The sequence below is a fragment of the Sarcophilus harrisii genome, chromosome 3 (assembly GCF_902635505.1).
Source record: "Sarcophilus harrisii chromosome 3, mSarHar1.11, whole genome shotgun sequence".
NCBI lineage: Eukaryota > Metazoa > Chordata > Mammalia > Dasyuromorphia > Dasyuridae > Sarcophilus > Sarcophilus harrisii.
This window is the reverse complement of record NC_045428.1, coordinates 37,585,260-37,609,408: the sequence shown is the minus strand read 5'-3', so window position 1 is coordinate 37,609,408 and position 24,149 is coordinate 37,585,260. Positions and strand designations below refer to the sequence as shown.

The following is a 24,149-nucleotide window of genomic DNA, read 5'->3' as shown; positions in this document are numbered from 1 at the left end:
AGATTGTCTTTTAGCACTTGGGGAGTGTGGACAGATCCCTGTTAGCTTTGAATAACCAGATGTCGTAGAGTTAGGCTTGAATCAGAGACTGAGATTATAGGGAGGCTGTGAACAAGGAAGAGGAGAGAAAGGAGGAGGAGAGGAAAGAGGGGCAGAGACCTAGAGGGGAAGAAGAGGAAAAGAGGAGAAAGAGGGAAAGATAGAGAAAAAAACAGAAAAATAGAGGGAGCAGAAGAAGAGAGAGAAGAAAGAAAGAAAGAAAGAAAGAAAGAAAGAAAGAAAGAAAGAAAGAAAGAAAGAAAGAAAGAAAGAAAGAAAGAAAGAAAGAAAGAAAGAGAGAGAGAAAGAGAGAAAGAGAGAAAAAAGAGAAAGAGAGAAAGAGAAAAAGGAAAGAAAGAAAGAGAGAGAGAGAGAGAGAGAGAAGAGAAAGAGAGAAAGAGAAAAAGGAAAGAAAGAAAGAAAGAAGAGAGAAAGGGGCAAAGAGGCCTGGAAGAAAAGATTATGAAGAAGAAAAGGGAGAGAAAGAGGACTCAAAATGAGGAGAAGAGATAAGAGAGAGAAAGCAGCAGAAAAACAGGAAAGAGCGACAAAGATAAAAGACAGAGTCAAACAAAAAGAGACAGTAAAAAAGAGGGTGAAAAAGAAATAGGGTGCTGAGAGGAGATGTAAGACATACACAGAGATGGCAGAGGTGGCAATAATAAATGGATTTTTGGAGATTGGGGAAGGTATTAATTCTTTAACTCTGTTCACAATGATAAGCCCAAGACTCTAAACTCCAAAGAACCCAGAAAAAAAATGTTGATAGAAAGAAGCAAAAAGCTTTGCTAATGGGAAGGGCTTTATTCCAGAGGGCACAGAGTGTAATGGAAGAATGGATTGAGTGGGAAAGGAAACAAATAGTAAATAATAGATGAGCTTTAAAAGAAGCTTCAGCTAGGAACAGAGGTGCCCTGGAAGGAGAATTAGGAGAGGAAGCCATCAAGTTTTCGATTCCTTTTTTGTGCTAGTGGGCTGCCCCCATCCCCAGTGACAGCTTGCTCAGATTGGAGACTGCTTCAGGGATGCTCCAGTCCTTGATGCATGTTCTAAATGCCATTGCTATGCCAGACTCGGGGTCCTCTGGTGCCAAACCCTGGCAATGAAACCATTGTTCAGTTGGTGCAAGGAATTCTGGGATGTCTGAAAGTGACATGAGTGGAAGGACTCTCGTCCCATCTCTCTTTAATGCCTTATTGTCCCGAAAACTGGCTCTACAAGTCAGCTACTTGGTAGGTATACAGACACACCCCAAGAGATGCTCTGAAACAAGCGTTCCCTTAGATGGCCAGCACCCCATTAGACTGAAAGTGCAGAGCGATAGGAATTGGGATGGGGGAGGAAGCAGGTTGATGGAAGTCAACCAAGCTCTTTTTGATTTCCCTCCAACTTGAAATCTACCCTCAAATGAGAGCAAGAACCATCAGAGAGAGAGACACACCATGACCATCTGTTCTGTTCCATTCCAAATTCATGAATAAATGAATGGAAGCCCAGGTTTTAGGTCTGCATCCAAATACTTGGAGACTCAGGACTCCTTTGCTGGAGTAAGCACTCCTGCTTGTCTCCTTCATTCTGGAGGGATGGGGGGGGGGTTGGCAAAATCAGGGTAGAAATGTTATTTGGGTGGGGGTCCATGGACATGGACAAATAACTCCATTAATTGCTCAAAATATTGGTGATTTTTTCAGATGACATCATATGCCCTCTAAGGACAGGTATATTCTAATATACCAGTTGAGAGAACAGAAAGTGGGGTGGGGTTTTTTTTTTACTTTTATTGACAACCCACATTTGATCACAAGGCAATATGATTTTTAAAAATAAACTTGGGATATGGGTATCTATTTAATTATTTTTCCTCTGCACTTTAGTGCTCATCTATGAGGTATGGGCCACAAACATTATTTGTTTTGGACTTTCTGACTCAAAATACAAAGAAACAATAGAGGTTAAGTTGGGATTCAGGTGGGGTTCAGATAGGCTTCTTTTTCACAACTATGGCAGAAGTGAAATGATTTTTATGCTCTGTTTCCAAACTAAAACCTCACAAGAATGTGTACATTAGTGGAAGTGATTTGGGGTATGATCACCACAGTAAAAGAGCTTGACTATAATTTAATCAGTGATCTGTTTATTTTTCCTTTTTAAAAAAAGTCCTTGATATTTAAAAATGTTTCTTGCCCCATCTTGTGACTCTTATCTCAAAGGGTTACCCCAATGGTAATTCTCATCTGCTCTATGTACAAAGAGAGAACAACTTTAACTTTGTTATATGGGCAGGATGGCATTTCCCCCTAATTTAGGAAATATATGAGAGCCAAATATTTGATCATCCCACACCTCAACATCTATTTATACAATTACAAGACTAAAAAGGAAGTGCTAGGACCACATCTGTCCATCATGATCCTCTAAGGTTCATAATCTGGGGTTTGTGAAGTTGTTTTCTTAATATTTGTGGCTATATTCCAGTATGACTGTTTTCTTTTATAATTCTATAATTAAATAATACATTATGCTGAGAAGAGTTCCATAGGCTACACTAGACTTCCAGATGGATCCATGACATAAAAATCATTAAGAATCTCTTTTATTAGTAATTGCTTAAGTCTCCCTAGGTAATATTCAGACTGATCTGGAATCATGAAATTAACAATTGCCCAGAGCTAAAGTTTGGGTGGAGGACACAAAGAGGGGAAGGGAATAGCAAAAGAAGGCAGCAAAAAGGAAAAGTGAGTTATCACCAACCAGTTGCTTGGGGAGACTAGAGGATCTTTGCTTATATATATATAGAAGAGCTATAGAAAAGATAATGAATTTTGACAGTAGGGCTAAATAAAGGGATTCATTATTTTTCTTTTATTATTGAATATTAGCTGGGAATTAGACTGGTTATTAATGCAAAGAGACTAGAGATCAATAATGCTTCAAAATTACCGAGCTACTGAACTGCTTTTTAAAATTATTCTTTCACAAGAAAAGTAAAGAAAAAGGATATGGAAAGCTAAGCAGTGATGAAGACATCGAAATAATTGTTGATCAAAACCAGGTAAGTGGTTGCTTCCATCAGTTTCCTTTGCTTGTTCATATACCTGAATGTTGCCATCCCTGATAGCCCTAAGGTCCTATTATCTACAAGATCTATGGGGGGGGGGGGTGACTGTCTATTTGTCTATGTCTGTGTATGTGTTACAGTTGATTTGCCTTGGTCCTTATGGGCCTTCTCTTCTGGCTATGGCTTTCCTAGAAAGATGGGTTCTGAGACCATCCTTTGATGGGCTACCTGGGCCAATTACCGCCTAATGGTCTGTGGATGAATATGTTGCAAAACAGAATAAGAGAAAATTTTGAAGAGTCAGATTTTGAACTGAGCCTAAACACAGATGGCAACTATGGAATGAATTAGATAAAAATGGAAAAAGGAAGCCTTCCATTGATTCAGAATACATTCTAGAGCATCAGATTATGTCTAAAGTCTTTTCCAGCTCTAAATCTGTGCAATTGCAATCTTATAATGATATGTTTTATGTACTCTTCATAATTTTTCTGGTTTCATTTCCACAAGTCTATGAGACAGGCAGGGCAGGTGTCATTCTTTCCTCTCCTCCCCTCTCCTCGCTTTCCCTGTTTTTCTCCTCTCATTTCTTCTCCTTTCTTCTCTTATTTATTGGACCAGACCAGTGACTTCATTGGCTTAGGGAACTCCTGGTAAGGAAACTCCATCTACCAATTTAGATTGCCACCTGCTCTGCCTTAATGCATCTTTAGCATGTTACATAACAAGGGAGACAAGAAATTATTCTATTAATCAGGACCCAAATTCCCACCAGTCACACTGGGAGTAGAATAACACATGCTTCCCTTTTAGAATTGTACCTTCAGGTATTGAAAGGTTAAGCTAGGATGTGTCAGAGGTGACACTTAACTCACCTTCTCTTGCCTAGAAGGTCAGATTTATATCTACCCCAGCACATTGCTTTTAAAGGATGATTATTTTAAAGATAATAAACCTGAGCTTTAGAAAGGGCCCCAGAATCAGTCATATACCTTTAAATGTCAGATTGGGCAACAGAACCCAAATGTCTTGATTTTTATTCCAATATGTTGCTTGAGATGACATATAGAAAACTAACTTTTAAAAAAGCAGAGGAGGTTAAAACAATTATTGACAGTGCCTGCCCATTAAAGGTTTTGTCAAATATTATAGCTAATTTTTTGAAAGAAAAATGTGGAAAAACTAAGATGATTATTAAAAAGTAATTATTGAAAAATTGCCTTAAGAACTTTCTTGGACAAAATGGTAAAACTGCTGAATAACACAACAAATTTAAAGGTAAATTAAAGGCTCTTGGGAAGCTTTTTAGGCTTTCCATTTTTGAAAAGCCACTAAGTTTGATCTTATATAAGCACACAAGGTAAAATGAAAACTGGTTAATGGCCTATAAACAATGACACACTAAGTAATGGGAGGTGTCCAACACAGGTCTGTGGGAATCGGCACCAGCCCAGCTTCTGACATCTTTGTTAAGGATCTTGGAGACAGGGCAAGCAGAAAATGCTTTTGATGGGGAAGAGGCCCAGAAGGTAGAAATGGTGCCAGTTTAAATGGAGAGAAATACTTTGATGGGATTAAAAGAGATCTCAAGGCTTAACGTTGATGAAGAGAATATCCAAACTAGAGGAGACACCTGAGAGAGGAAGACCAAAATGACCTACTTCACTAAATCTAATGGAATCAATATAAAATGGGCCACCATGTTGGGAAGGAATACAATATAGTAGAAAGAGGGCTGGACCTAGTCAGAAGACTATTTAATTCTGACATTTACAATCTGTTTGATTTAGGATAAGACATTTAATCTCTCTGAATCTCAGTTGACTCATCTATAAATTAAGAGATTTGAACTAGATGACCTCCCTTTGATTTCTAGAAACTTCAAATATCCATGGTTGAAAGGAATGAGGGAGCAGGTAAAGTTAGCTACAGATTCCAATAACACAATCATTAATACCCAAACTATTGAGCCAACTGGCATGGTTTTCCTGGGGAAATTGGTTAGGTCATGAATCATAAGACCAGAAGTCATCTAGTCCAATCTAATAATCTCACAGAGGGGGAAACTGAGGCTAGGAAACTAAAAAACTTACCCAAGTTGACTTGGGATTCCCACCCAGATCCTCTAACTCACATCATCAAATTCAGCCCTCTGTCCATTGCACCATAGAAGGATCTGTAAGGCCATCTTGGCACAAGATTGCCAGCTAGCCTTAGCTTATAAAAGTGTCTCCGAATAATCTAAGCAATTATTTTGTTCTTGCCTTCTTTTACATACTCAGTTCTTCTGAATCTACCTTCCCTTCTCCCCCAACAGAATGGCTTCTGAGTGTAGCAGGGGGGAAATGTGAATTTGGCTTTGTGTTTCTGTCACCTAGAGCCAAATTATCACTTTAATTAATGAGGCATGTAATGCTAGAGCTTGCGTACTAGGATGACCTGTTAATCTATTATTTTAATTATGCTTGAACAATAACTTAGAGGCATGTACTTTCCTCCTCCCATTGGTACTGGTGGGAATTGAGGGCCCTGATTAATAGGTTAATCCCCATCATTTCCCTTAGTAAAAACCATGCTACAGATGCATTAGATATTCCATATATTTGTGTCAGAGGCAGTTGGGAATGTTATTGGGGGGGGGGGGGCAAGGGAAGGATAATTACTTGTATGTAAAAAATAACACAATCAAAATATGTCTTTTTTTAAATTTTTCCCACCTGCAATCATCTAGAAGGTGAGTTCTTAATTACTCTTGATTTTCTTTAGCATCTGGGGACTCTGGAGCTCTGCTTTCTTAAAGATTTTATTTAACTAAACACCACGGTACAGAATCTAGAGAGATACTCTGAAGATTCCAGAAATGGAGAAACCAGGGTATTTCTTTTCCTAAGGATGCCCTTCCTAGAGACATCCTTCTGTAGCAACACCCATGTATTTTCTTATTCTGAAATGGGGTAAAGAGGAGTCTATTTTTTTTAGTGTCTTTAGAATCCCACACCTATGTCACTTCCTTCACCTGGACCTCATCGGGTTGAATAAGATTGATATGTGTTCCTCTCAAATAGGACTTTCTCTCTGTACTGTTGGGTTCATGCTTGCTAGATAGCAGTTGGGTGATACTTTTGCTCAGAACTCCATGTTTGAACGTGTTTAAAATCTTGCAGTGATGCTTTCATATATACTGTTAGAATGATACTTATCCTTTTCATGTCTTGGTTATATGTTTCATGTGAAGTTGTAAGAAAACCGTCTAACTGAAATAAACCCAAATTTGATTCACTGAGGTAAAATATTTGGGAACTCACTAATCATTACTTGTGCACCTAAGTGTGCTTAAAGGTTTGGCCCGTGATTTCATCAGCATAGGGAATATGAAAAATCCCTACACCAATGCAGATTGTCAGCTCATCAGTAGCAGATAGTCCTGGAAAGTAAACTGGGCCAGGTTAGTAGCTTATTCAAGGTCAAATGGTCAGTTTTATCATAAGAAGAACTTAAACATAGGTTTTCCTGACTCTAAGATTGACCTTTCATCATATACATGTATATTTACCTGTATATATAGATATAAATGTCAAAAGCAGATAAGACTATGCTTCTATATATTTACATAGAGGGAAAAAATCATCTTCTTAAGTTTTATGCATTTGTGATCCAAGCAACAAGCATTTATTAAATAATTACATTATTAAATAATTACAAAGTGCCCGGCATTTTGCCAAAAGCTTGAGATATAAAGAAAGATACTTCCCCACAAAAGACAGTCCCTCACCCCAAGAAGTATACATTCTTAAGAGAGAGAACACATAAATATCTAGGTACATGCAAGCTGAGTTCAGAGTATGGGAAGGAAATCTGAGAGGGGGAGACATGTGAAGATGACAAAGGGTAGAGGGAGGAAGGAGAGAGGAGTCATGGGAGTAGAGAGGAAAGTGAAAGAAGAGAGAGAAATGGAGAGAATGAGACAGAGATAAGAAAAATCCAAAGATAAGCAAGAGGGAGATAGGTGTTTTGTTTTTCCAAATTACATATTTGCTTCATTAAATTTCTAAACCATAAATGAAAACCATATGCCAGCTTATTGCATTTTCACAGCCATAAGCATATAGTCTGTTATCCGATATTCATCTGGGAGTGGCCTGGTGGAGTAGAGTCCTGTATTGACCACTCCCACGAACAGTACCCATAGAAAACCTGAAGACATTAAATAAAATTAATTAGAGATCAAGGCTGGGAAGAAATCCTCTGCTCACATTATCTAAGCAGCCATTCCAAAGCTCTCACTGCATGAAAATGTGCAAGCTGTCAAAACAAGAGGCTATACCGGCATAGCCCCTGCTTCCTTGAAGACCCTCAGATTTGCTGACTGAGCAAAACAATCATAGAAATTACAGTCAATAAATTTTATGTGGATTTTATTCCCAAGAAAGCCCTGATCCAGGCAGAAAGGGCATGATTTTTCTATCAACCCAAAAGGCATTTATTAAGCACTTATTATATACAAGGCATTATGTTGTGTTGAGCATATGGAGGAAAAAATAAAAAGACCCTGCCCTCAAGGAGTTTCCAATCTAGAAAGAGAGGCAGATGCATACAAACAGGGAGATATATATGTATAAGTTAAATAGATAGATAGATAGATAATAGATGAATAAAGATAGATAAATAGATAATAGAATAAATGGAGGGATGGATAGATAATCAATAGATGGATAGATAGACAATAGATAGGATAGATAGGTAGATAGAGATAAATAGATAATAGAATAGATGGATGGATGGATAGATAATAGTTAGAATAGATAGATAGATAGATAATATAAAAAATTTCAGAAGGAGAGAGTCTATAATTGGGTTTCCTATAGGAAACAACACATGAGCTAAACCTTGATTCTGTTATTATTGGGTGGGAAAGATTATTGTAGAAATGTGTCAGACTGGCTTCATGTCAGCAGGGCTTCAGTCTATTCATGGTGAGATAGTCTCATCCCAATATCACACAAATGCCCATGAAATATTCCTCAGCACACGTTCCAGGAAGACCAGTGATCTCCAATGTCAGTAGCAGCTTAATGGATAGCCAGTCATGAAAATAAATATTTTTCCCTGGGAACCACAGCTAAATGTTCACACCGCGACCTAAGCAGTTCTGAAAGCAGAGGCCATGAATCAAAGAGAAAAGTGTTGGATTAAAATCATAAAGAATACAGAGATGAGCCTGACATCAAACAAATCATCTTTAAATATTGTCTTTGGGCTTGCTAGGGTAAATAGAACAAAGGTAATTTCCCGTATCAGTCTTGATTAGGGATCCATTGTTTATATTTTCCTGATCACAGACATTTTGTTTTAGGTTTCTTCTGCACTAGAGAAGTCAGAGTAGTTGAGGGTCCCGGGCTTTATGGAATTGCGCACATTAAGAAGAACAAAAGCAAAGCCCATGCTGAATGAATCAGTCATATTCAGTGACAGCATTTTGATTTGTAGCTATCATAATTCAAAACTTAAATACAGTCTATTTCAATGTATTAAGCCCCTACCCTGGGCCAGGTACTGTCCTAGGTATAAGAAACACAAAGACAAAGACATTCTTGCTCTCAAGAATCTTACAGTCTATTGGAAGATACAAAATGTGCATGGATAAATATATTAAAAAGTACAAAATAATTGGGGATGGCATTAATGAACAGGGATCAGAAAAAACAGAAAAAGGCGTTATGACCTGAGTCTTAAAGGAAACTAGATATGGAGATAATGGGGGAATGCATTCCAGGAAGGAGGGGGCGATGTAACAGTAGAGAGACAAGAGATAGAATCTTTACTTTGGAGAATAGCTAGAAGACTCATTTGGACAGACCACAAGGAAATAATGAAGGGAACCATAGGGGAATGATATTAATCTGGAAAGATAGATGGGAGCCAGGATTAATGAAAATTAAAAATGCCAGCCTGAGCACTTTATATTCTTTTTAGAAACCATAAGGAGACAGTGAAAGCTCTTGACCAAGAAAATCAAATAGAAGAATTATGGAAAGACTTTGTGTTTTAGGAATATTCCTTTGGCAGATCGTGGAGGGTAAATTAAGATAAAGAGAATAGGAAAATATGAAAGCCAACATATGGAAACATCATGTATCTTCTGGCACAATTAATGTTTTTTTCCATCTATCACTGTTTCACTTTGTGGTTTCCACTTTGGCATTTGGAAGATGTACCTAGACAAAAAGATATGTTGATTTAAAAAGAGAGAAAAATAAGGGGAATAGAATGATTCATTGAACAGATAAGATGATAAATAGGCAGATAGATACATATATATATATACATATATATATATGTATATAGTATGTGTGTATACACATATACAGATTTATTTATATTGCCAGTATTTTTCTAGCACGGATAGACACAAAGGATCCTCTCCTTCTTTTTCCTCTCTCTCATTCTCCTTCTCCTTCTTCTGCTTCTCTTCCTTCTCCTTTTCCTCCTCCTCTTTCTCCTTCCTCACCACCTTTCCCCCCAAATAACTGACTTCTATTTTGAGCTCATGTGTATTAAAAGAAATGATGATAAAATGGGCAATAATATTGTTATCTTATTAATGTCTGGCTAGTGTTTTGTTTTACTTTTAGTTTTCTTCTTTCTTTCCTTCTTTCTTCCTTGTTTATTTATTTGTTTGTTTGTTTTGCTTGTTTATTTATTGCTATACTGGCATACTTCCTTACCTAAAAATTTCAGTCCAGATCATGAAAGTACTTTGAATCAATAAGTGAGTATTTATTAAACTCTAACTATGTACTAGGTGTGCCTCAGGGACGCAAAAACAAAGAATGAAATGATCTCTAGTCACAAATACTTCTGAAATGTTATACCAATTTTAACTATTATCATCATGATTCTTCTCATATCATCATAATTGAGAATTAGTATAGCATAGAGCCCAGCTCCTTAACTGTGGTTCACGACCCCATATAGAGTTTCATAACTGAATGTTGGGTCATGAAATTGTGATTATGTTTGATTTTATCTACCTATATGCCTAGGGTCACACAAAAATTTCTTAACCTGTAATTGCCCTTGGTGATCTCCTAACACATAAAGTTGCAGAGAAAGTACCAACCTGCACTGGGAGAGGAAATTTCCCCACTAGGAGTTCCTTACAACAATGAAAATGCAGCTTAGGACCCCTAAAATCTGCCATCAGTATGACTGAAAAATGCTTACCTTTGGTGCTCCTATTTCAAACCAGGAACCTTTACACTCTTAAAAAATTATCAAAAACTCTCCCACAAAGAGCTTTTATTTAAGAGTTGTATTTATATTTACCATATTAGAAATTTAAATGTCATCACATTATTATGAAAATCATTTTGACTTCTCGGGACTCCCTTAGCACTCACATGGGAACTTGGGCCACAACCTGAAAGCAATTCTTTAGGACAACAGTTTCAAAGAAAGCAGCAAAGTGCACTGATATAGGTAGCTTCCCTACCAGGGATTCTCTTATACCATTGAAATCACAGGTGTATTAACAAGTAACACTGCTAAATCCATCTATTCCCAGGATCTTCCCATGCCAATCTGTCCCCATTCAGAAAATTCAGGGATTTTCCCAAAGCACAAATCCACCCATATCACTTTCCTAATCAATAAACTCCAAGAACAGTCATCCCTAAACATAATTGCCTCCATTTGGAAGATAAATATGGGAGGGAGGATATCTTATTGAAGTTTAATCTTGGTTTACTTTAAGTACATGAGAGATTTTTTAGGATTTTTATGCACATTATACTTTAAAATAAGATCTTTCATGCCATTTTTCAAGATTAATTTTATCCCCATACTGGTCACTTATCTTTCTATAATATCTACATTAGAGAGTACATTTCAAAACAAGTTTTTCCTCCTTTTATTTCTTTGTTTTTTTCATTCCTTTTTGTTTTCCTTCATTTCTCTTTTTAATCTTTCTCTTACTTTTCTTCTCTTTTTCTCTCCTTCCTTTTCTTCTTTTTCCTCTTTTTTCCCTTTCATCATTCTCTTTCTTTTCCTTTCTTCTCTCTTCTCTCCACTTTCTCTCTCTCCCTTTCCCTCTCCCTCTCCCTCTCTCTCTGTCTCCCTCTCCTTTTTTGTCTCCCTCTCCCTCCCCCTTTCCCTTTCCTTCTGTCTCTTTCTCTCTCTATCTCTCTGTCTCTCTGTGTGTGTTTTTGTCTCTGTCTATATGTCTGTCTTCCCTCCCTCTTTTTTGTTCAAAAAAAGATTTTTTTTAAGTTATCATATGGCAGGCTTACATTTTTTTTTGTGAAAAGGAGAAAGGTATAACAAATTTTTCAACAACTCCCCAGAATTTAATGTAATTTAAGTATAGGGGGTACCAGTTATGGACTTTGGTACCCTTTGCTGGACACAGGAAAAAGAGAGAATTTGTTCAACTATAACTATATAACTGCTCTGAAATTTAGCATTCAACTACTTCAGCATTCAAGTACTTAAAATTGACCATTATCCATTTATTTTTAAAGGACCCTACCAAAAAAAAAAAAGCTTCTTCATAAGGGACTGGCACAAAGTATCTCTGCATCAGTTCTTTGAAAGAAAAAACTATCTAGAAGAAATTTTGTATTGATTTTAGTTATTTTGTACATCCCAAAGTAAGAAAATAAAAATGATAGGCCAAAGCATTCCAGAGATAGAAAAAAGTGAAGAGATTATCTAATCCAATACCTTCATTTGAATTGATGAGGAAACTAAGGTCCAAAAATCTTACTTACATAACATCCAATAGTAAGAATGATAGGGAAAAGTTTTACATGATTGCATATGTGTAAGCATAGCTAATTGTTTACCATCTCAGGGAGGGAAAAAAGGAAGGGAGGAGAAAGGGAGGGATACAATTTAGAGTTAAAACTTTAAAAAGACCAAATCTTAACAAATAGTTTTAACATGTAATTGAGGGAAAAATTAAAATATATTAAATTTGAAGAAACAAAACCAAAATTTAAACCAGATCTTCTGGTTCTCATTTCATTGTACTCTCTTAATTCTATATCTGTGTTTTTGTCTCTTTCTTTTTCCAATTTTATCTACACTGTCAATAAACTTTTTTTAAGTGCTTACTATATCCCACGCACTAAACTAAGTTTGTTGTACTGTATATGTCTTCCCTGTTCAGTTACACAATACACAAATCCTGCTTTGGAGGAGGAGTGGAGACATGAAAGTGATTCACCCTGAATCCTGACCCTGTATAGATAGATCTGACAGAATCCCAGAATTGTCTAGCCCAGAGTTATTTTTATGGGTCTGTCCTTTTCTTTCCAAAAAAGAAAGTTCTTCTCAAGTCTAGGAGGTCTCTCTATCCATTGTTGAGGTGGGGGTTGAGAGGAAATGGAGATCATTTTCCTATCATATGATCTAGTGGGAACAAACGTCACTTATAATCATTCATCCCCGTTGTTATTTATCTTTCTACCATTGTTTATCCTTGATCCTCCTTTAGCCAAATTATCTCATTCCTGAAATTTGTGAATAAGGGACTTGTCTAGGGGGGATGGAGGGAGAAAGTACCACCATCTCTGCTTTGTGCTGGTTGATCTGCTCAGATGGGACAATTATTCATCACAGCTTTCCCTAACAAAGTGATCTCATTTGTATAATCTGTGAACATCTGGCTGATTGCCATTAACTTCTCAGCTAAAAGTAGAGGTAGTTTTCCTTCCCTTATGACATAGAGGTACTAGTAGGTCCTTCTCATGGGTCTTACCGTCAGGCCTTAATCTTTGAGGGTGTCAAAAATGTGACATTGGTCTTTTGTGAATGATGTGAGAGAGTTCTGGGGCATGGAATAGTCTCAGATCAGTGGCTAAAATGCATTTGGGATCGATGTGACAGGCTGGTCCAAGATGAAACATGCATTGCAAATGAAAGGCTGCATGGAGCAGTAGACAGGCAAGTTAACTTAGGAGATGCTGTCATAAATCTACACCCATATATTGCAGTGCAAGGAGAACCTAAGAATTGTTTCCAAAAATTTCCATATTAGCCCTGATTTTTCAGTTATTTTAATTATTGGAAATCTGGAAAAGGTTAAAAATGTGGTCATTGAATATAATCAGAATATAATCATTTGCTGATGATTAATTACACAATATGTTCCATTTCAATGTAGATCTTTCCATGAGTAGATTCTAGTTAATATGGTCCAAATTGATAGTCACAGCATCATAGATTTAGCACTATGAGGGATCTTAGAGATCCCCCAAATCTAACTCCCATATTTTACAAGTAAAGAAACTGAGTCCCAGAGATAATAAGTGGCATATTTGGCTAATAAGATTTAAGCCCAAGACTTCTTGACTCTGAAGTCCATCATTTTGTGCACCAGGTCATGAGACTTCTCATTGACAGTCAATCCTAGAAGCATTTCCAGTGTCCATTTTGTTGGAGACAACATGCTAGGTGTTGGGGAAAATGAAAACAAAAACACTCCTTGATATTAAGGAACTTACATTCTTCTGAAGAGACACAACATAAAAAGGAAGAAGACCTCTTAGAAATTAGAACAATTTCCATGAAAAGTGATTTTACAAGGCATCCATGTCTCACCTCAGTGGGTGTTAGGAACCAAGTGAGATCCAAGAAAAGGTTAATTCAGTATTCCATAGGATTAATCTTATAGGGAATGAAGACAGGAATATCAGGGTGAGTGTAGGGAAAAGCTGGTATATATAAAAACAGCAGCATTCTCAACAAAACAGATAAATGTGGCACTTAGGAATGGCCTTGGAGTTTACTGATCAACAGGGAGGAATAAGCTCCATCAGCAGATCACTAAAATGTATATGAACTTAAACTTGGAAAGAACCTCAGAAATCATCTTGGTCAGTCTCTTTATTTTACTGATAAAGAAATTGAGATAATAATATGTCATAAGAGATAGCACTAGACTGTGGGAATAAGGAATAACAGATGAACAGCCCAACACTGGCACTAATATCCTTGATATTTGATAAATCATACTCCTGTTCAGTAGATGGATCTTCCATGAGATATGGATGAGGATCCCACAGCATACGAAGGGAATGTACAAAAGAACTGGGATGGTACCAGCAGTGAAATCATGATCTATTGAAATAAGATATAAAGTTACCTGATTTCATATGTGGCAAATACCAGGCTTCAAAAAATTTTGCTGTTCAACACATTTATCGAAGGCTCAGATCACGGCGTAATGAGCATTTCTGTCAAATTAGCAGCTGACAAAGCCGGGAGGAATGGTTAGCACGCTGGATGACAATCAGGATCCAAAAAAACCTTGGCAGGCTATGGCATCAGGCTGAATCTTATGAGGTGAAATTTAATAGGAGGAAATTTTAAAAGTTATACTTGGACTCAAAGAATCAGCTTCATGAGGACAATATGGGAGATGCTCAAAAGGTTCTGAGGATTATAATGGTTCTCAAGCTCAATATAAGTCAACAGCATAAACTGGCAGCCAAAAAGTCAACATGATCTTGGGCTGTATTAAAAGGTCTAGAAAAGCAGCAGGAAATCCCATTGTAATCTTTTCTCAATCAAACCATATCTAGATAGCATACCCAGTTATAGTTGTCTGCATTAATACACTGACAAAACTAGAGAGGATCCAGAGGAGAGCATCTGGAAAGATAATGGTTGCTCAATTCCCTACAATTGAGTAGGCTCAATTCCCCTACTCCCCTGAAGTAAATAAAGTACCAAGAGATGCTTCATGAGGAGAAGAGATTTAAGGGGAACATGACAGCTGTTTCCAGGGATTTGGAAAACTGTTATATAAAACAGAAATTAGGTATGTTGTGCTTGGCCCCACATAGTGGATGTAAGGATAGTGGATAGAAATTGAAAAAAAAAGTCAAACTTAGGGGGGATGTCAAGAGAAATTTCCTACCAATGACAGCTGTCCCCAAGTGGAATAAGCTGCCTAAGGAGGTGATTCTGTCCTCTCACATGCAGTCCACAGGCAAAAGCTACATGTTCATTTATCAGGTATGTTTTGAGTGGGGATGCTTTTTAGTATGCTTTCTACTAGATAACTGCTCAGGTTTCTTCCAGCTCTATGGAATTCTGTGATTCAATAATGTGTTTTAGATAGCTCTTTGAAATTTTAGGAAAGATCATTTTTTAAAAATTAATTTAAATGTCAAGGAAACACATCTGCATATTTTTAAATTAAATGAATTTGTGAAGAAAATGAAAATTTCACTTGATTCCAGCTCTCCCCTGAGAAAAGCAGATATTTAAAGACAGAATTGTTAAGAGACTAATAAATCCATGATTAACATTAGAGTTTTATTACATTCCTTTTGTGTTGCAAATTCCTATAGGACAGGGACTGGTTTTTGCCTTTCTTTGTGTTTGCTGATTTTTTACAATGTGTGGTACATAGTAGGTGTTTCATAAATGTTTATTAACTTGACTGATTAACCTTACCATGGACCTGACTTGTGTGATCACTTAAATGTATTGGCTTAGCTGGCAAAAAGGGGACCAGTACTCTCATCTCCTTAAATAGAAAGATGTGAGGAGGAGATGAAATAGCCATATTTAGATTCTGAATTCCCTCAATAAGGGCATAGGGTTATGGGAAAAGTAATACAGACAATGCATAGCTTGATGGGTGGGAGGGAGGAACCTGTGGGATATATTAATAGAGTTGCCAAAAATCTGGGAGAGATCTTAGAAATGATCTAATTCAATTCTTTTATTTTATAAATAAGGTAGTTAAGGCCTCAGAAAAGGGAAATGATTTGCACTGAGGTCAAAAGTGAGATTCAACTATAGGTACCCTAGCTTCAACTCCAATATTTATTCCTTTAAAATGGTCAATTTCTCTTAAGACTAAAATTTATCACGATATGGGGGGAGGGATTAAGAGATATGTAGGCTGATCCAAATGCTAAATCCTTAAAAATGTTAGAGATTCCAGAGAAGAATTGGCCAAAAAAGCAAAAAATAGGAGAAAGGACAAGCATGAAAATGCAAGAGAGGATGTTTACAAGAAATTGCTGTGCAATGTGTTTAATGTTTGGGGAAATTCAGTGGCTCTGTTTATAAAAGAGAAAAAAATTTCAACATATAGATAAGATAGGTTGGGTAGGGTATAGTTAAACAGCAATTTGTATGGAAAATATCTCCAAGTTTCAATGGATTGCAAGCTCAGTATGAGCAAGCAGAATGATATAGACAACAAAAAAGCTATTATTATCATGGGCTGAATTAAACGGTGCATGATCCAACAGAACAGGATTGGGAACAATAGGTAGGAACTTTGGAGAGGGAAATTTGAGGTCCATTTAAGGAAAAATTTGCCAAGCAATTTCTATGTTCTAAAATGGAACAGATTATTTTGGAAGGACAGCAGGAAGGTATGCTGTCAAAAGGATACTTTTCCAAGCTAGATGAGGTGACCACTGATAGCTTGTTAAACTCTGAAATTCTCTGACTGTGATTCCATTAAAAATTGTTATTATTATTATTATTATTATTATTTGCATTGATATATCACTTCAAATTTTGCAAAGTACTTTATCACAGATGATCTTTTTAGCAACCCTGTAAGAAAGTTATTATAGGTGTTCTCATTTTATTTCTGGGAGGTTTGAAAAGGTTAAATATCTAAAGCAGGATTTGAATTCAGATCTTCCTAACTCTCAGATCAATACTCTAATCACTACCCCACCCTGCTTTATAAGAAAACACCATAATCACATAACCAAAGCAACTCTTTTTTTGTAACTTTTGTATTTTTTTTAAACTATGAGTTCTGTGAAGGTTGGGAGCACAGGTCAAAAAGAAAAATGAACATCCCTCAGAATCTAGTCCAGTGCTGTACCCACAAAGAGCACTTCATAAATGGTGTTGAAATGATGGAAGAGGTGAATTTCATTCTGCCCAGTACTGAGATTTCCTCTCCGCTGCAATGAGTGGAGATCTATCTGTAAGTTCCGTCTAGTCCTACAGGCAGACTAAAGAATGATGGAGTTCCCTGCCATCTCTAAGATAGAAGGACCTCACGGAGCTTATAATCTCTTCAGGGAAACAGCATATGTGCAGATGAATGGAGTAAACTTCTTACCCCCGAAGGTTGTTCCAAAGTTCTACTTTTCATTCCTGAAAAGGAAGTAATGGAGTTCCTCCTTACTAGAGGTCTTTGTGAGAAGACTGGATGACTGTTCATTGGAAAATGATAAAGATGATTTCTTTTGGGATACAAGGTAGACCAGAGGGCTGCTCAGGAATTTAAAATTTAAAATTCTGTGAATAGGGAGCAATGAGTAGACATGGGGAAAAGACAGATTCAGGTTTGGAGTAGTGAAGATTTCCTAAGGATGAGGGCTGTCTGTCCTAAAGTAGAATGGGTAGCCTCTGGTAGTAAGCTTCCTGTAATAAAGAATAGATGCCTATGTAATTAAGGGTATTGTAAAAAGGGATGCTAATTCTGCAAGAGATAGATGGACTTGAAGATACTTTCCAGCTCTGGAGAGCTGTGACTGTCATAGTATCATGCATATGCATGTTAACCCTTTCATTTCTTCTACCACCCTACCATTCAAAAAACTAGAGTAATAATAGGAAAAGAGCTGAGAATTGATTCTAAAGGTTCAAATCCTGATTCCAAGATAAAATGGGCCCACAGCAAGTTAATTTTTTCACATTTTCTACTAAAAATTTGTACTTGCACAGTATTGACTAGATGTAAGCTTACCTTGAGGACTTAGAGTACTGATCTTGAAGTCAGAAAAGTTTGGATTCAAATCCAGCCAGAAACATTCACTAGAAGGCAATTCAGCCCTCTCTGGTTTATTTTTCTCATCTACAAAATGAGATGATTATAAATCTCTCTTTTATCTTATAGCATCATTCTGAGAATCAAAGGAGAAAATATATAGCAAGCACTTAGTAATTACTGCTTAAATGCCCAATATTATTTTATTTGTGTAGTTTGTTAAAAAAAAAAAGTCCAAAAAGTATTGTTTGCAGAGAAGAAATGTATTTTAATTATAGCAATGAAAAAAAGACAAAATAAACCCAAAGGGCTCAATTAAAAAGAGAAATTTTTTCTATTTTTTTATTTTCCCCAATCTCCCAAAAGGATGTAGTTCATACACACAGATGAAAGTCACAATATGAAATAGACACAAGTGATGGCCACCATATGAATGGGACATGGGTGAGGATCACCATAAGAAAGGGCCACAGGTGAGGGTCACCATAAGAAAGGGCCACAGGTGAGGGCTACAATATGAAAAGAACAGAGGTGAAGGCCATCATATGAAAAGGACATGGGTGAGAGTCAGTATATGAAAGTGACACAGGTGATAGCCACCATATGAATGGGACAGAGGTGAAGGTATCATATGAAAGGGATATGGGTGAGTCAGCATATCAAAGTGACACAGGTGATAAGAAAGAGTTGAATGGCTGCCATATGAATGGGACATGAGTGAGGGCCACAATATGAAAGGGACTCAAATATCTCCAATGATGGGAAATTTACTACCTCCTGAGCAATCTTATTCCAATTTAGGATGTCTATAACTGTTAAGAAGTTCTTCCTCATATTGAAGATGATATCGGTTTCCCTTTATCTCCCCAAAGCCTTTCATGTTGTTGTAGTTATCAAAAAAAAAAAAAAAAAAAAAAAAAAGGAAGAAAGTGATAATAGAAGCCTTTTCTTACTAGTAGATGAACTATATTGTTAAACATGTCTTGCAGTCCTCCCTCACAACTTATGTGCTTGCTGTACACACTAAGTAAAATTCTAACTACTCAATTAAATCTCTTTTTTTGCCCCCATATGTGGAAAAATGCTGTTTTTGGTGAAAATTCTGTGGATCAATGGTTTGAACATTTGTTGATTAGCAAGCCAGCCTGTGTGCAATGAGAGGATGCTGTTTGGCCTTGAGAAATGTCAGCTAGATAGCCAGCCAATCCTTAAGAAATGACCTTTTTATGCAGGCTGAAGTCCTTGCAGAACTCCCTGTCAGGCAAGTTTATCGAAAATCCCTGAAAGACCTCTGGCTTTCTGGCAAACCCCTTTAGAAAAACTGTCAAAGAGCTGATGTCTCCATGCCCCTCCAGGCTTCCCCCTGTCAAATCTCTGTCACTGCTACCTCCTTGGAGCTCTTGGACATGAACACTTCCACTGTAACATCTCAGACACATTCTCCTGGACTGTCATTACCTGCTAATGCAGAAGAGGCTAACCAGCAGCCGACCCCATGCTATCTCCCTCTCCAGAATCACTGGTTCTTTTTGCTTGAATTCTTTACCCAGAGACCATGTGTCACATCTTCATGGGATCTGTTTTTTTTTTCATTTCCTTTTGTGTGTGTGTGTGTGTGTGTGTGTGTGTGTGTGTATATATATATATATATATATATATATATATATATATATATGTATATGTATATATAAATACATAACTTAGCAAATATACAAAGGTAAAGCTTTCTTTGGTGGGAGGAGAAAATTTGGTGGAGAAAATTATCCTGAATGCCCATGCTAATTTTCTTCTGAATTGTGAATGATGGATGCTTCTGACATTTGTGGCCTGTAGGTCAATCAGACATAAATTAATCAATAAGTAAGAGCCTAAGTACTGTGCTGGGGGTTAGTGATACAATGACAAAAATGAAATAATCTATTGTTAAGGAACTTAATTCTTTCAAGAGGTGAAGGGAATTTACAAGTAAGTAAATAGAAAATAATGTCAAAAGGGAAATAATATTAATAACTGTAAGGAATCAAGAAGCCACTTCTGGGCTGAGCTTTGAAAGGAACCAGAGATGTCAACAGGGAGATATAAGGAGAGAATGAATTTCAGAAATGGAAGGGTCATCTATGAAAGGTGGCATGTCAAATGCAGGGAGCAGCCAGCAGACACATTTGACTAAAATGGAATGTGTCATGAGAAATAATAAGGATATAGTCAGATTGTGGTGGGTCTTAAATTCTAGATCAAAGTGATTTATTTTATTTATCCTATTTTTTAACATTTATTTTATCTTAGAAGAAATAAAGAATCATTGGAGATGTTTAAGTTGATAATGTGGGTGCCTAATAGAAGGCACTTAATAATGGCTCTTAAATCCATTTGTTCATATAGTCAGATTTTTATTTTAATGATGTTGATTCAACAGTGGGGGATGGATTAAGTAAGGGAGAAACTTGAAGCAGAGAGATTGATCAGGGGGCTCTTCTAATAATCTGGGTGAAAATTGATGAAGGCTTGAACTAGGGTGATGTTCTTCATGAGAATGGAAAGAAAAAGACACAGAGAATAAATATTGTAGAAAACTGGCAGCTTAAAGGATGAGGAAAAGAAAGTCAAAGGTTCTTTGTGATTGGTCTCCAATCCCAATACCTATTGGATATTGGTTTGCAGGAAAGGGATGGGAGCAAATCAAGTCTCTGCAGCCTCCTTTGAGAGGATCAGAAATGTTGAGAACACCAGCTAGCTAAGGAAAGTGAAGGCAAGTAGAAACCTGAAGGAAGCCATCTTGATGCTAAGAAATAGGAGTGCTGAATATCTTAGGAGCAGGATGGAGATTACTTCCTGAGAAGTCAAGTCCCTGGGACAAGGGGTCATGGATTTAGATCTGGTACTGAAAGGACCTCAAGGGTGCCAAATAGGACCCATTTTCATTGATGTGGGAAATCTCTTCAAAAGTGCAGATTGTCACTATCTTACTTGCAAAGACAGGTGGTCTCTGCATTCCAAAATAATCATTACCTATGGCCAGTGTAGTGATGAGCCCCTTCAAGCTTAACTAGATTTGTCCTTAGATAACAGCCTTACATCATCACTGGGAAATCCATACTCAAGACTTTTCGTATTGACTAGGACTTTCTTGAGCTTTCAGTACCCTGGCATAATCTTTCCAATCCTGTTATCTATGATATCATCATAGGAAGATTTTAATTGAGGCAAGTCCTACTAGCCTATTTGTAAAGTGCTTAGTATGTATGGTGCCTGGAATATAACAAGCACCCAAATGCTTATTCCTTCTTTTCTTTCTTCCCTCCCCCCTTTCCTTTCATCCTTCCTTCCCTCAATGAAATGATGGATGTAACAGGGTTAACAACACTCTGCTTTCATCTCAGATTGTTTTAAGGAAGGTCATAGCCCTACCCTAATAGGCTATGTGCTCTGCTTGAGATTCATGACAGGTCGAGTTTTCTAGGAAAAAACTTCATAAAATATCCTTAGTACCTATGGGCAAATAGCCCTGCAAAGTATGTTGATGTTGTGGTATGTCTCTGAATTTTAATTTGAAATTATGGGAGAAAACATGCTTTTGGAATGCATCTTTATAAGACAGCTTGAGGCTGAAAGTGAGAAAGAAAATGAGACAGAGAGAAAAGCACAGAGAGAGATCAGACAAACAGAGATATAGAGAAAGAAAGACAGAGACAGAAAGAAAGAGTGAAAAAGAGAGGAACACAGAAATAGAGACAGAGAGACACATAGAAAGAGACAAAGCCAAAGACAGAGACAGAGAGAAGTTTTCAGGGAACAGTGGGTTAAGACTTCCAGGTAAAGGTAGAGATAGAGGAAGCTCCAAGTCAGGTAGCATGGGGTAAATTAGCTCTGATGCCAGAGAGGAATCAGTCCTTTCTTGCCAACCTTCCAAGGAGGTTGAGATCCTAAAAATAAGAGGAACTTTCCCAGACATGGCAGCAGCTCAAGATTGCCCCAAAATGACATCTGGGATGAGGGGGAGGATTTACCCAGCTTCACACTCCCATATTCCATTTTGAAGATTGGGGAAGTAAATGTCAAAAGGAGAGACAGGGCAGTTCCAACCCTCTGACCTACAGCTATGGAACTGGTACCTAGTTACTATGGGGACAAGACTGAACAGAAGGAGGTTCAGCAGAAGAGAGCTAAACAGGCTACGCAGATATCCTGTAGCCTGAATTAAGGATGAGAATCCATTATAAAAAACTAGGAAAAGTATGAAATGATTAACCTATTCACCTGCTCTTTTACCTCTTCTCCCCATAATTGCATTTTTCTTTTGTGGTGCATCAGAATAAATTCCCATTTAAATCATCAAGGATATTGGTTTGTGGGAAAAGGATGGGAGCAAATGAAGTCCCTGCAGCCTTTCCTTTGAGAGAATTTTGAGAACACCAGCTAGCTAAGGAAAGTGGAGGCAAGTAGAAACCTGAAGGAAGCCATCTTGATGTTGAGAAATAGGAGTGCTAAATATCTTAGAGCAGGATGGAAGTTACTTCCTGAGAAGTCAAGTCCCTGGGCCTAGGGGTCATGGATTTAGATCTGGTACCGAAGGGACTTCAAGGGCACCAAATATGTATATGAGATTAAGGTTATATGTCATGCTCGAGATCACATACCAGAATTTAAACCCAAGATTCCATGCCCATCAAATTCTTTCACTCTTTTTATTTGAATCACCAGCATCCAGCACCTAGTAGGTGTTTCATAAATGATCACTGATTGATTAATAATGGGACTTCAGGGTTCAAGAACTCCATTAATTACATCCAATCTATTCCAAGATCTCACAAAAACTTGAAAAGAGAATTCCCTTCAGGGAACAGTGCATCAAAACAAATGTTTTATATAAATGATAATTGAATGCAGAATTTTTAGTCTCTGATAGACTGATATTGCTGGAAGTTCTTTAAAAAATATACATGAATTGGGCAATGCTAATGAGCAGACAGAAACTGAATTTAGATGAATATTGTGAGATCAAAATGCTCAGTCTATCTCAATGATAGAATAAAGAAATAATTCACAATTTTGAAATGTTCAGTATGGATGGGGTGTTAATTCAATGCACATTTTTTACTTGTCTATATGTGGCTAGTGAGTGAGGCAGGGGAGAGGTCCGCTGAAACTCACCTGGGAAATATAAGATGTAAACTGGCAACTATCACATATTTTGACAAGCAGAAAATAGTAGCTACTCAGCAATTGGAAAAGCTTCCCATAAAATAGGTGAAGGCGGAGTTAAGACTTGAAGAAACTAAAGAAGATTGACTATATCATTTGTATTAGAGATATACAATTCTTTGGAGAAATAGCATTTCTGTGGTAAAATTTGACTTCTTGTTAAAAAAAAAAAAAAGATCATTCCATTCCCTAATCCTTCCATATCAATCATATTCTCTCTGGTATTCTTGAAATTGCATAGACCAGGAAAACCAATGCATTTGACCCTCAAAGGTAGAAAGGAGATTCCCAGGGGAGTTATCTTAACACCTGAGCCTTCTGTAAAAGGCTTGAAAAATGTATAATGAGCCTTTAGCTGAAAAGTCATAGAACCCATCTCCCAGTAATGTCGAGAGACCAATTAGTTTGAATCAAGAGCCTGAGAAATAGAGTTCTAACAACATAAGATGACAGTATAAAAATTTGCCAGCTTAGAAGTGATTTTTATGCCCTATCAGTAATCAGGCCTCTGCAAAAATATTTCCTCCTCTGTCGGTGGTCCAGGCCCTTTACCTAGGAGGAATGATGCTTTTTCTAGGAAGTAGCTTTACTCTGTGAACTCACAGACAGAGGATGGCTGGGAACTTTCTCAGAACTCCATCATTTGCCTCCACTTTGTTTAAATTAAAGTTAATCCTGTTGCTGTGTATTTGAGCTGTACACGTGCAATCTGGGTGCACACAGATTGGGTACTATCAAAAAATGAGACCTGAGATTTCCCAAAAGTTACCCTTAACACAAAAGTTTTTAGCCTGGGGCCTACAAACCCTCTTGAGATCTGAAGGTGGAATTCAAGGGAACTCTGAATTTGTTTTTAAAAAATATTTTGACAACTATTTAAATAAAATTGGTTTCTTTGGAAATCATATGCATTTTATTTTATATATTCAAAAGCATTATATCCCTAATACAAAAGTTTTTAACCTGCAGCCTACAGACCCTCAGGGAATCTGAAGGTGGAATTCAAGGGAACTCTGAATTTGTTTTTAAAAAATATTTTGATAACTATTTCAACAAAATTGGTTTCTTTGGAAAATAAAATTGGTTTCT

The 24,149-nt window shown here is 37.1% G+C and overlaps 1 protein-coding gene across 11 annotated transcripts in view; it reads left to right on the top strand.

The window, feature by feature from the left end:
- PEX5L (peroxisomal biogenesis factor 5 like) overlaps window positions 1-24,149 on the top strand; it is a 262,094-nt gene that overhangs the window by 81,780 nt on the left and 156,165 nt on the right. For 4 of the 11 annotated variants that reach the window (XM_003766042.3, XM_003766041.3, XM_031957713.1 and 1 more), the window contains exons 1-2: window positions 462-1,271; window positions 3,020-3,091. The exons of 2 other annotated variants lie outside the window; for them this stretch is intronic. In XM_003766042.3, coding sequence (XP_003766090.1) covers window positions 1,179-1,271; window positions 3,020-3,091 — 165 coding nt within the window. In that variant the 5' untranslated portion in view covers window positions 462-1,178. Of the gene's footprint in view, window positions 1-461; window positions 1,272-3,019; window positions 3,092-24,149 lie in introns of those variants that run through there. 5 more of the 11 variants (XM_031957712.1, XM_031957714.1, XM_031957716.1 and 2 more) reach the window with 3 other exon arrangements.